Genomic DNA, 13,778 nt, shown 5'->3' with positions numbered 1-13,778 from the left:
GTATGTTTTAAAAGTATATATATTCCTGTAATAGCAAAATTGAATTTTCAGCATCATTACTCCTCTCTTCAGTGTCACATGATCCTTCAGATTTCACATTTTATAAACGTGAAATTCACATTGATAAATAGAAAGTCTAATAGAGCAGCATTTATTTGAAATATAAATCTTTTGTTACCATGTAAAATGCTTCACTGTCATTTTTGATCAATTTAATGCATCCATGCTGATATATATATATATATATATATATATATACACACATACATACATACATACATACATACATATGTATATGTGCAGTGTGTATATATATATATATATATATATATATATATATATATGTATATATATATATGTATGTGTGTGTGTGTGTGTGTATATATATATATATATATATATATATATACACAATTTAAACTGAGTTTAAGATATATATATTTTATATATAGCTCGATTTATTTTAATCAGTATACATCTAATGTGCTGATTTCTTATTTTGCGGTTTCTTATTTTCAGCCTAATTCAGTCAGTCCCACAAGTAATTTGTGGTCCAATAAAGGCAAGCGACGAAAGGTGTATTATTGATCACTAGTTGAAGACGTGAAGTGAATTTGGTGCATTCATGAGCAGTGGATTTTGGTTGCAGAGAGGAAATGCACTTACTGGAGAAGTAGCACTCCAAAACACTGAAAATATGCCTCAAGATCAGACAGATAAATAAATACAATCTACACTCTGAAGCACGGGAGCGTATTAAATATATATATATATATTTGTCTCTTTTTTGTTTTGTTTTTGTTTACAGAATACATGTCTATGCATATCTATGCACAGGTTTATGAATTGACTTTCAAGCAGTCCTAAAATTGTCCATGTTGTTCATCTTTTTCCTCCACGCCCCCTTTCCCAACAAAGATGAGGCAGAAAAGCCCAGCTGCAAAAACAATAAAGCAGTCCGGACTCTCGCAAGACAGATAAAAAGCTATTTTCAAATGCGAAGTGACCGTCGGACAGATCCTTGTAACCTCTTTTGACGTTTCAGTGACAGGATTCAGGCACAGAGGAACTTTCCTTTGTTCAGAGACGGATGAGTGTAGCCTGTCCTCTAGAGGATCGTTTCCCAGTAGCTTTAGACTGTCCCACAAATCGACACATCCTTTGTTTTTTTGCGAAGAACCTTTTTAGTTTGTGGCCACGGGCCTGAAAAGGATGTGAAGGGAGCCTGAATCTAGCAGCTTTAATATGACATATTTTAAGAAATGCGGCCCGTGTCTGTTTTTCTTCGCTTCCTTTGCGTTTCAACTCGCAGAAGCAGAGCAGTAGAGTTTCAATGGTGCCAACACACAGGCTTCGAATGCTCTGTTGTCGACTCGTAAGTGCTGTCTGAGATGGGAGAGTTTGCGAACATTCAGTCAATGTCGCTTTGCTGTAAAGGAGTCTCCAGTCTCCAGTTTGACTGAATCACTTCTTTGCCAGTATTGTCTTTTTCTCCGAACGTTCATGCGTACGTCTCGCCCGTCTTGAGGGCCACTAGCTCCGAGTCTTCTGTTTGTTTGCCGTTCAAGTGTTCACTGTTGCAGTCGTGATGGAACATGAAAGCGGGCACCTCGGTGATGGAGGTGGCGGTGTAGGAGGTGGATCCCATGGAGCAGTGCTCGCGCCGACGCTGACCCCACTGGGCTTTGTATTGCATCCACTGCCGTTTCAGAGCGCCCTGGACCTGCAGTGAAACATGTCAGAATCAGACAAGCAAAATACTCTTTTCATTAATGCATTCTTGGTTAATGCAAAAATCGGTTACACTTTATTTTAAGGTTTCATTGTTACAGTGTTATATATTTAAGTACTGAGTAATATTAAGCAACTACATGTACTTACTATAGGGTTAGGGTAGGATTTGGTTGAGGGTTAGTTGCATGCAATTATGCATAATTTACTGTTATTACTATGGTAAGTACATGTAACATATGTAACAAGGACACTGTAAAATAAAGTGTTACCTTATAATCCTACTGACACAGTATAATGGGAGAATGTATGTATGTTTTTGGCTATTAAACAGAATTAGCCAGTGATTTATTTTTGTATTTTTTATTTTTAAAGTGGAATGTAATTGGACAAAGCTGGAGTCATTTTTCTTGCGCTGAGACGTCTCATCAGTCAGAACATTCTTTGAGCTTTGTACTTTTATTACAACCATCTTTAAATATGAACTTGAGTTAAACACAGTCTGTGATTAGTCTTTAAACAACTATATTAAATTATTAAACACCAATACAAATAGCTGTTGAATTTAATGTTTATCAATTTCAGGTAGCAGGTTTCAGTTTAACATCTGTTTTTATCTGGTAACATCTGGTGTCCCAGAGCCTTGTCAGGACATTGAGAAAATTGTGATTTGTCAAGCTGCCTTGCACTGTTTGTGCATCAAAGTTACTTTAAACTGTACTTTTATTTATTATTTTCTTTGTTGTTTTTTCCACTTCCAACTTTCTTTAGTGTGTAATTTTGAAAAATGTCTGCAAAGTTACAAAGCAAAAAGTCACTGCTAAGTGAGATATTCTCTATATCAGTGTCACTGTTTCTGAACTCCCTGAAACCCTCCATAGCAGTCTTGAGTTTTCTTCTGGGAATGAACACGTCACAATATTCCTCATTTAAATAATTACTGCCCAAGGCATATGCAAAAAAAAAAAAAGGAAAAAAAAGGAGTGAGGCCTGGTTGAGTTAGTAGTGTATGTTAAAACTCATGGTTATGGTAAAGGGCGTGACATTTCCGCGACACTCTTCAAGCGGTTGACCAATCACAACACACTGGTCCAGCCGACCAATCAGAGCACACTGCGCTTTTCAGAAGGAGGGGCTTCATAGAGACAGGAACTACACAGAGCGTTACTGACAGACTGGGAATAGAGGAGCTGCAACAATGGAGAATATGTGAAAAATAAGTTGTTGTGTTTTTGAACATTCAAGCATGAAACCTATTCTAGTGGAGCCCAAAAACAAAATCAAGACTTTGTAAAAGGGCATAATAGGTCCACTTTAATGAAAAATGTTAATTTGACATAAATATGCTTTGACCATTACTTTAGTATTAATTAAGTTTTTGTTTTAACCTCCATCAGCATGTGGGAATTATATTACTGTATTATTAGCATAACTGATTTTGATGCGCCAATTACCGCTCTGTACTTTTAACACAAAACAAAGAGGGATATTGGATCAGGCACAAATCATGAGGAGACGGGGGCACAGGGGAAGGACATTAGACTAGAACGAATCATTACGCTGAGGTAAACAAACACCATCACAAAGAAAATGTTATTCTGTGTCAGTGCTCCTTTTATTGTCCTGAAACAGGATCTGTGCTTAGGACACATCCAAATTGTTTGTAGACGCGCTGATGCTGATGCGAGATGGCTGCTCATGCATAAGCTAATAATTGACCCATTTTCCAGGCCCAGAAATAATTCAGCATGTTTAAAACATGACTTACACATAGGCGGATGAAAGGCGCTAATTCATTCCATTCAAGTTCGTGCCAGGAACCTCATGCTGAGTATTCTAATGAAACTGTGTCTTCATTGTTTTGGTTTTGTCATGCATAAGTGCTTTAAGTCTGTTTTCCTCAAGTCTGGTAAATGTGTTTTGACGTGGCTGTTGGTATTTACTGCCAATTAATACCCTTTTCATGTACCCCCTCACTTCAAGAGACGCTTCAAGAACACGTCTGGCTTTCAAATAGATGTTCAGTGAATGTGTAAACGCATGACACGAGAAATGCCTCCATCCTTTGTGACTACGACCGACCCTTGAGAAAGTTATATCAGTAGCAGTATAATGCAACAGCAAAAGTCTTAATCAAAAAATATTTAGGCCTAAATTTAAAGTAGCCATGAAATCAAAATGGATTATGGCATGACATTTTATTTATGGAATATTGCAGTATTTATTATAAATGATTTATCCAGACAAATTGTTATTTCTCGTGCCCTCATAATCTTATATCAAAATAACTCTAGCAGCGTCATCTCTTCTCTGATGATGTGTTTACTGACGTGAGGGCGGGGCAACCTGTCACTCACATGAGATTGACCAATAGCAAACCACAACCATCCAATCAATTCCCAATAGACTAAATCAAGTCCCGTCCTACATTTTTTCTTGTTCGAGAAGCCGTTTCAAACAAATATACGTCACAATAGCGAAGAAAAGACTATCGCAACTTCTGTTTTATGCCGACTTTAACATTTATTATGTATTTGAATTGCACATAAAATCCATCCATTTGGATTGCACAGTTTTAACATAAATTAAACCAAATGTGATGCATATTTGTCAGTCATACATAAATTAAACAGGCAAGATTAGTTTATTATTAACTATTTGCATCTATTTGATTTTTAATCAATCATATTTCAAAATGAATTTATTTAAATAGCTTAGAATCAGCATAAATCTGTTCTTTGTGTAATCAATTAAATGTATTAAAGGGATAGTTCACTTTGAAATAAATTTTTGGTATGTTTTAGCTTACCTCAAGGGCATCCAAGATGTAGGTGTCTTTTTTTCCGCAGTAGTTTCAATTTTGATATTTTTAGGTCAAACCGTTCTTGTCTGTCAGTCATATAATGCAGGCCGATGGTCACTGTCTCAAAGAGCATGCACAGAGTCCAAATTAAAACAATTCCCCGTCGTCCAAATTAAACAATTCCCCATCGTAAGTACACATTGATGGCCTAAGACAGGAAACGAGCGGTTTGTGTGAGAAAACGAACAGTATTTATATCGTTTTTACCACTTATACACAGCCATGTCCAAGTGATCTGATCTGACGTGTGCGCAGACTGGTGCATAGATATATACACACTAGACGTTGCCTTGTCTACGGCAGTTCATTGGAACGAATGTCTTTAAGGCGACATCTAGTGTATCTTGGACGTCCTAATTGTTTAATTTGGACGACGGGGAATTGTTTTAATTTGGACTCTGTGCATGCTCTTTGAGACAGTGACCATAGACCTGCATTATATGACTGACAGACAAGAACGGTTTGACCTAAAAATATCAAAACTGAAACTACTGCGGAAAAAAAGACACCTACATCTTGGATGCCCTTGAGGTAAGCTAAAACATACCAAAAATGAATGTCAAAGTGAACTATCCCTTTAAAGTATGAACATTTAAAATATGGCTACCTGTGAGCAAGCTATATTTATTGAATTAAAATGTATGAGAATGAAAGAAAGTGTATTTATTGATGATAATATATAAATCTGGTAATTGTGTTTTTAAACACATTCAGTTTATTAGTACTATTACAGAAATCTTGCCATTTAACTGAAAATATGCAACACATTAAGTTTATTAGTTTCTTTATGTTAAAACTGTGTAATATTATATGTAAAAATATTATATGCAATTCAAATAAATAAATGTTAAATTTAGGCAATTATATATATAGAGAGAGAGAGAGTGCTGATTGATGTTGTTTACATAATCTCTTTGAGTTAATTTAACTTAATCTTTTTAAAAACCTGATTTTCACATTCACAGTCAACAGCCATGTCATCGTCACGGAGTCAACCACATCATCCACTCAGTCATCAGCACCAGATCCGCCCACTCGTTCATCATCACCGGAATTTTAATCACCTGCACCTGTTCACCCTCATCAGCCTCACCATATCAAGCCTGCACATCCACCGTCTGTTCCCTTCTGTGTCGTGACAGAAGACCAGACCCACCATGCAGAGCACCGAGAGCCCGAACACGAGCACGGATCCGTTTGCTGAACTGTTTCAGTACAAGCCCTCATTGACTCCAGCTCAGCGGGGAACTTCATATCTCTCAACCTCCTCCAAAGGCTCTACGTTAAGAGGAAACATAGTCCCCAAAACCTAGAGATTCATTCCATCCTGGGGAAACCGCTGGGCCGTGGTCGCATCTGTCATTTCTCCCCCACCCTGACGCTCCGCATAGGATGTCTGCGCACGGAGGAAATCTCGTTTATGGTGCTGGAATGATCTACCGCTGACATCATCCTGGGACTCCCGTGGATGCAACAACATGAGCCACGTGTGGACTGGAATTCAAGGGAGATCCTCCAGTCTGCAATCGTCAAGACCTGTTCTGTCCCTCTTCAACCTAGTTCCGATCCTAACCCTGTCATCTCACAATGTTCAACCTCCATCGAAAGCCGAGAGACGGAACGGAAAGTGGAGATCCCCTGAATACCGGGCGTTCCAGGATGTGATCAGCAAGTGATTGACAACCCAACTACCACAACAATGGCCATGGGACTGCGCCATCGACCTGCTACCTGGGTCGACCTTACCCAAGGGAAGACGAGTAGAAGATCCTTTTTCCTTATCCCCTCAGGGCACTATGATTATAAGGTCATGCCATGTGGGCTGTCCAACTCACCTGCCGTCATCCAGAACTACATGAACGAGGTATTTACAGACTTCCTCAACCAGTTTGTCATCATCTACATAGACGATATTCTGATTTACTCCAAAACCCTGTCGGAACATCATCAACATGTAAAACAAGTTCTCCAGCATCTTCAGGATCACCAACTCCACCTCAAATTAGAGAAATGTGAGTTCCACACTTCCTCCATTCACTTCCTGGGGTACATCATCGACCAACATGGCATCCAAATGGACCAGAGGAAGGTGGAATCCATCCAGAACTGGCCACAACCCACCACCATTAAAGAGTTCCAAAGTTTCCTGGGCTTTGCCAATTTTTACCATCGTCTCAACTCTCTCCTGAAAAACCGGCCCAAGTCTCTGTCCTGGACACCTCTTGCCCTCATCTCCTTTCGAAGACCTTAAGACAGCATTTGTCTCAGAACCCTGAACTACCGTTTGTCGTCGAGGTCGATGCATCCACCACTGGAGTCGGAGCAGTGCTGTCGCAGCGGCAGGGTGATCCCCTACGCCTCCATCCATGTGCCTTCTACTCTAAGAAGCTGTCCCCGGCGGAGCAGAATTATGACATTGGGAATCGTGAGCTAGAAGAAGCCGTTCCGCTCTGGCTGGAGGGAGCAACTCTCCAATTTGAAGTCATTACGGACCACAGAAATCATGAATATTTAAGAGAATATTGACGACTCAACTCTTGTCAAGCCAGGTGGGCACTATTTTTCACGAGATTCGACTTTGTAGTCACCTACCGACCTGGAAGCAAGAATTGTAAGGCAGACGCACTCTCTCGTCTTCATCATCCGGATACTGAGCCAATTGAAATGTCATTCTCCATTCACATTGGCAAATTCTTGTTTTGTTGCAAAACATGTGTAAACATTTACATTACATTACATATTCATTTAGCAGATGCTTTTATCCAAAGCGACTTACAAATGAGAACAATATGCAAGTGCTATGACACTTCCCAGTTTGATCTAACGCAGTAAACCAATGGCTTTTTACAATACAACTTGCCGCTCTGTTTTTAGGTTTGAAATATGAATTATCCATTACCAAAAATTTGTATGGACCACTTTTATGGGGGTTTTATGATGTTGCATGGAAAATATAAAAATAATATTCCTCAAAAATTATGGGGTGAAATACCCCTGTATAATGATATTAATCTGCTCAGTCTGCTTACCTCTCCATTGAAAAAACAGAATATGGTTGCCACCAGCAATCCCTTGCAAAACAGAAAATATAGAAGCATTAACAATTATTTTTAGGTGTCTTCCACAAGTAAAAAATAGTTAGCATTCAGTCTGAGTTACCTGGTAATGCATTAATATGTGCATGATGTAATCATATATCTCTCCTGCCAAGCGGTTTTCTGGCCGCCAAGGGAAGATGACGAACTGAATGCCCAACAAGGGCACCAGAATCAGGGTGGCTCTCACCGCCTTCATATACATGTTAGACTCAGCTCGATGTGTATCTCTCAGTTTGGTCACTAAGACCCGTACTATGTTCAGCAGAAAGAATAAATTGACCTACAACATAAAAAGATATACGTAAAAATGAACCCCAAACAGTCTTTAACTAACATGCTCTATTTAGATTTTAATTTCACACAGAGTTACCACAATTAAGCTGTGAATGAACACAGTGAAGTAATTGACTCGATAATCCAATTTTAACAGAAATTCGATCTAATGAGATGTTAAACGCAATATTTGTCATTTGCGGCACTAAGAACATAACATTGCATTCAAACTTTTCCTCAAAATTAAGCATTCTCAAGTTTTTTTCATGATTAAAATGGATTACTTAGAGACAGATTAGTGGTAAATACCGTGTGAATATATGCAAATCTCAATATAATAGATAATAAATAAATGGACTCACTAATAAAGCTGCCATAATGGGGCCGTGAACCACGTACAGCAGATGGGTCTCCACACTCATCCAGCAGCTAGTGGAAAAATATAATAAATCTGATATCAGACCCACTGTCCACTGAATCTGGCCTGTCTTCTGTATTTACTGCTGAAAAGCACTGAACATTACTCACTTGTCATCAAAGTATTTCTTTCTCGCCACAGCATGGATGGATGCAGGCACCAAGGGGAATCCTGTTGAAAGGAGAATTGAGACATAAGTCACAAAATATTATCCCTCTAATGCAAAATGAATGATAACGCTGTAACTGTTATTAGACGGTGAGCCATGATCACGTGAAATGCGTAACTTGATTTATTGAAGTATTTGAAATCATAGCACTTTACAGGCTCAGCATTTATAGGCTAAATAAACAGTAGTTTTTGATGCATGATGAGGGAACGATTATCAGTAAATAATGACTTACATTTCAGCCTGTTTCTCACCCAAAGTTATAAAATAATTATGCACAGATCATATGAACTGTTACATTTATTGGGAAGGTATGGCTTGGAAATTCTTCAAACATTTTCCTTTTTTTTTTCACAGTCAAACGTAAGTCATATAGGGTAAAACAACAAGAGGATGAGTATTTTTGGGTGACATATTCCTGTATTGATGAGAATTTTAAAGGGATACTCCACCGTTTTTTCATATTAAACTGTTATTCCCTTAAATAAGACGAGTTGATATATACCTCTCTAATCTCAGTGCGTGCACTTAATCGCTCTGGCGCGCACTTATCCTTTTTAACCCGCTTAGAAAAGCGCCACGTTTTATTTTGTGTCACCATACTTGGTCGTATAACTACTCGTGTAACTGTTTTTAAATAGGGAAAACGTTGATGTGTTTGGTCACTTCTAAATTCATTGCTGTCAGATACCATTGAATATACTGGGCTAAGCTAAGTACTATCAGAGTGTCACCGCGCGTCAGAGCGATTGAGTGCACGCACTGAGATGAGAGAGGTATGCATCAACTCGTCTTAGTTAAGGGAATAACATAGTTTAATATGAAAAAACGGTGGAGTATCCCTTTAACAGCGGCTTTGAATATCCTCAGGACAGCTTGAAAAGCCACAAGATAGATTATCTACAGATGGTCGAGGGCTGTCTTTGGAAATGGATGATCCGACACAGGGTTATCACACAATCTTTAATAATGCTCCACAATCCACAATGCAGTTTAATAATGCTCCACAATTTTGTCCATATGTTAGCTACTTCCTAACCCATGTCATTGCTAACACAGAGAACAGGCGAAACAAGATAGTTAAGCCCTGATCTTCAATAAACCGTCCTAATAAAACTGTCAGTGGGAACAGTAAAGTACATCCGAATGTGAAATAAACTACGACCCCAAACATCCACAACTATCCAGCACATTGTGTCCTAACTGTGGATTGGCTGATTCGCCTGTCTTTCGTCTGTGTTTGTGCCGGCGACAGTGTTTTCCGTTTATGGAGCAAGAGGACATGACCACGAGCAAATGTATCCAATAAATAATGGAGCAAAGACGGATGAAACAGCTGCCTTTGAAAACAGGTCACGATAAACTTCACGTTCATATTTAACATTTAGAGTTGGCTGACAGATGGGAAAGCAAAACTGGGAGCTGCGTTCAGACACGGGGAGCAGAGCTGGCGGAGACAGACTCACCCCAGCCCAGAAGATAATACCAGTGCAGATGCTGCTCCTCTGCAAATACGGCCACCACAATCAGCGTGTGCAGGTAAATCCCCTCGCAGAGCATCCAGAAATAGTTACAGCCCAGCATGTACATGTGGAAGAAGTGCAGCACCTTGCAGCCAATCTGCAGAGAGAGAAAAGTCAGAGAATGAAGTAGACGGGTACTTTAAGTTTCACAATTTAGGCAAAATCTAACAGGACAGCCCTGCTGAAAAGACCAGTTTATACCAGCATAATGACTATGTCCGAGCCAACTGGTTTGGTTCTGGTCTAGCTAGTTAAGAATTAATGCTGTGCCAGTAATCTACTGCAGTGGCTCAGGTGGTTGGTAACATTTATTTTTAATAAAATCAATTTCATGAATTGCATAGGCACTGCAATATGCAGGGTATAGGCTGATTAGGACAACTCATAATTTAATAAAAGCATAACCAACAGTAGAAATGTGATTTAACAGCCTAACATATTAAACAAACACTGATCCAAATATTGTTTTCGTATTAGCCAAATTAGTGACAGATGGATTTACATCAAAAGTTTGTTTGGATGCACAACTTAAAACTATGGGAAGCATTTTCTCCTTTCTTTTAAAAGTCTATTTATTTTGCTATCCTAATTATGCATGATTATATATTGAGTTTAATTGTATTTTTGGTTGAATTCTGGTTATTGGTTTAGACATGTGTGTTGCGTTCTTTAACGGTCTGGCTAGAAAAAAAAAAAGCTATTGTGGTGCCAAACCCCCTCATGGAAAAAGAAAGCCTTCGTGTTTACCACTGTTACAATGAGCCCTAATCAGGATCAATTGAACACTGGATGTTCAAAAGTATGTGAAGTTCATGGCATACACTCTTTAACCTCTAAGAGTTTTACAAGGCGGTCTGTTATTGTAGGGACACCGACTTTACATTTTCACTCCCCTACAAATGACGCTGAACAAAACTGTGTTTGGTTGCTTTACATGTCAGTCAGACTGCCAATGAAAGCAGACCTATGTGCTGAGTCCCAATTCGCATACTATCCGTCCTAAATAGTATGCGAAACTAGAATTAGTACGTCCCAAATCGTAGTATGTTGAAATGAGTATTCCAAAGATACCCGGATGGTCTACTATTTCCGGTTAGAATTCGAAGTGCAGATCAATGCACACTCTAACGGCTAATATTGCCCACAACCCATTGCGTGCGGGAGGGAGGAGCTTTGCGCTGATGGTGGTGATGTAAAGGCAGTCGGATGCAGCAGCGGAGATGCGCCCTCAGTTTTTAAGTTTAAGAATTCAAATGTTTAACCCTAATTAAAGTTATATTTTATTGTCTCGTAATATTAATGGGTTTATGTTGTGCCAAAAAAGTACCGTGTTTATCTTGTAGGGTCCGATGAAGATACTGAGCGCCTCATTGCAGGCTACAAAACAATAAATAAAAAGGCTCTAGTACAGTGTCATGCAAGTGTCTTTTTTATGTATTTGTATTTCTTTTGATGTTTCTGTCTGACTTATTTGTACTGTGGCTGTACAAATGTTAACTTTATCAGTCCAACCAAAGAAACATGGTTACTACACTTTTACTATAGTAAAAGCATGGTTAATTTTCATCGGGGTATTTTTAAGTATTATACATAAGTATAAAATACGTTAAACAATAGTTACACTATAAACTTTAAATATTTTAACTCAGAAAATAAGTAGCTTTCGTTACACACATTGCACATGAACGTCAGAACCAGCCGCCTCACAAACGACCTGCGTTTGGTTGATCTACGACGACGCCCTGCTTCACTCCTCAATTTGAGAAAACACATTGTAAATGTATTGTGGAAAAAAAGATGGGAATAGTAAATAAAATTATATTGGATATATAAGAATGAATGAAATGTAAAATGTTTTGTTAACAGTCGTGGTATGCGTAACTAGGCAGCCACGTTCTCGTTTACGTTGCATGACGTCATCGAAGTATGTCCCAGAACGTGCATACTCTTTTGCCACACACTCAAAAGTATGTACTTTTTCATCACAAAAAATGTACATACTTTTAGGTCGTAGTATAAGTAGGCGAATTGGGACTCAGCCATGGAGTCCAGACCTTCTACCATCGGTCTGAAGGTCTGGCTACACGAGACTAGGTGACATTTAGTTGCAAAGTTATATAGTATAATGTCTAAAGTGGATTGTGGAAATAAAGTGTACCCTTAAATTAAATTAGCAAAAAACAGAGTTTTCAAACAGGTTTCAGAATCTGTTATTGGTCTGCAAAGCAGATAGTCCCGCCTCAAGCTCATGCTATTGGTTGAGCCAGTTTTTACTGTGTTGGCCAAAGTGTTTACATGGAAATTAACTACTTATAGTTGATCTTGCAAATTAAGTGTTTCAAAAAAAACCCGTTAGAATACCAATTTTTGATCTTTAACACGGCCTGGACGATCCCTTCCTCTGAATTTTTTAGTTGCCTGGCTGCTTTGTAAGAACATGTGTGCAGTTTTAATTAGAAAATGCTGGCAAAGTGTGTATTCTCAATCCGCTGAGCTGGATCACACACACCTCCCAACAACACGTCAGTCATCCAGATTAACTTTTTACCATATGTCCATGGCATCGCTCTTCTGCCTGCTACACCCACGCAACTGGCAGCAAGTCCTCACACATGTTATTCCCCACACATAACTTCCCTTTAGAAGTCAAGGCTCTTTTACTTTAAATTCAGATGTCCTTGACATGTAATGGCATTCTAGTCAGACTAAGCTCAGCTTATGTCAGAAACACAGGGTTTAAGTCTAAACTAAACCTATCTGTAACCTCTTCTCCTTGAGGCTGGAAATGCATTCTGCACTGACCGCGGCTCGACTCTCTGGAGTTGGAAAGAATAACAGAAGGAGCTTGTTCTTCAGGCTGAACAAGGATACCGTAAATTAAACATAGAGAATGCACCCACACCCCCGAAAGAATGCACATTTTAAGACATCACACTGCATTACACTGGCCCCAAAAAAACAGACATCATTTTGAGAAAGCATAAGTAAGAAAGGTACTTTAACAGGCACAGCAGCGTTTGTTTTTTAAATGAAGGAGCCTGGCGAACGCAATAATGCATCTCTCAGACAAGCCAATTTTTTCATGCGAGTAAGAAAAAATTATTATGATCTTTCTTAAACTCCAAAACTACACCTCCGCTGCACTCCAGTCCTTTCAGAACTTCAAAACCCACTCATCCAATCCATTTCAGCAGGGTGCAAACTCATTTTAGTCTCACTTTTTACCTGTTTTTTCTCATAATATTGGTATATCAGAAAAAAAGAATAGGCAATTCTCCTCGATCACATTAGGTACAGTAGCTGAAAGTGAATATTTTTCTTGAAACGCATCTCCTCACCACACCTCTTAGATCACGCAGTACATTCCAATGTGGCAGATTTATGTATTCCTCCATAGAGAGCAAAACCTGACAAGATCATATTCCATGAAAAGGTCTCATGCAATGAAAATACAATGTGAATAAAACAATATAACCTTTTATGGTACACTAAATATGTGTTTCTTCTTAAGTGTAAAATCTTACACATCACAAATATAGAATATCTATGGTGGAATATCTATCTATCGTGAAATATGTGCTTTGTACTTTGAAGGTCTAAATGAAACAACAATTTGACAACACTTCTGGTCTAATATTTGGATCAGCCTTTTTTAGAAACAGAAAGCAGTACAATAAGGAAATAGTAACAATAGGGTTTGAAA

General features: G+C 38.6%; 1 protein-coding gene across 1 annotated transcript in view; it reads right to left on the bottom strand.

Annotated features, from left to right (window-relative positions):
- Positions 1-401: 401 nt before the first annotated feature.
- The window catches only part of calcr (calcitonin receptor), a 69,230-nt gene continuing 55,853 nt past the window's right edge, over positions 402-13,778 (bottom strand). Inside the window, exons 11-16 of the mRNA XM_082187089.1 lie at positions 10,019-10,172; positions 8,494-8,554; positions 8,328-8,394; positions 7,754-7,972; positions 7,624-7,665; positions 402-1,723 (exon numbers count right to left, since the gene is read on the bottom strand). Of these exons, the coding sequence (XP_082043215.1) occupies positions 1,502-1,723; positions 7,624-7,665; positions 7,754-7,972; positions 8,328-8,394; positions 8,494-8,554; positions 10,019-10,172 (765 nt within the window). The 3' untranslated portion in view covers positions 402-1,501. The remainder of the gene's footprint in view (positions 1,724-7,623; positions 7,666-7,753; positions 7,973-8,327; positions 8,395-8,493; positions 8,555-10,018; positions 10,173-13,778) is intronic.

The sequence above is a fragment of the Leuciscus leuciscus genome (genome assembly GCF_965113295.1).
Source record: "Leuciscus leuciscus genome assembly, chromosome: 12".
Lineage (NCBI taxonomy): Eukaryota > Metazoa > Chordata > Actinopteri > Cypriniformes > Leuciscidae > Leuciscus > Leuciscus leuciscus.
The sequence above is the reverse complement of the archived record's forward strand: the minus strand, read 5'-3'. Positions and strand labels throughout refer to the sequence as shown.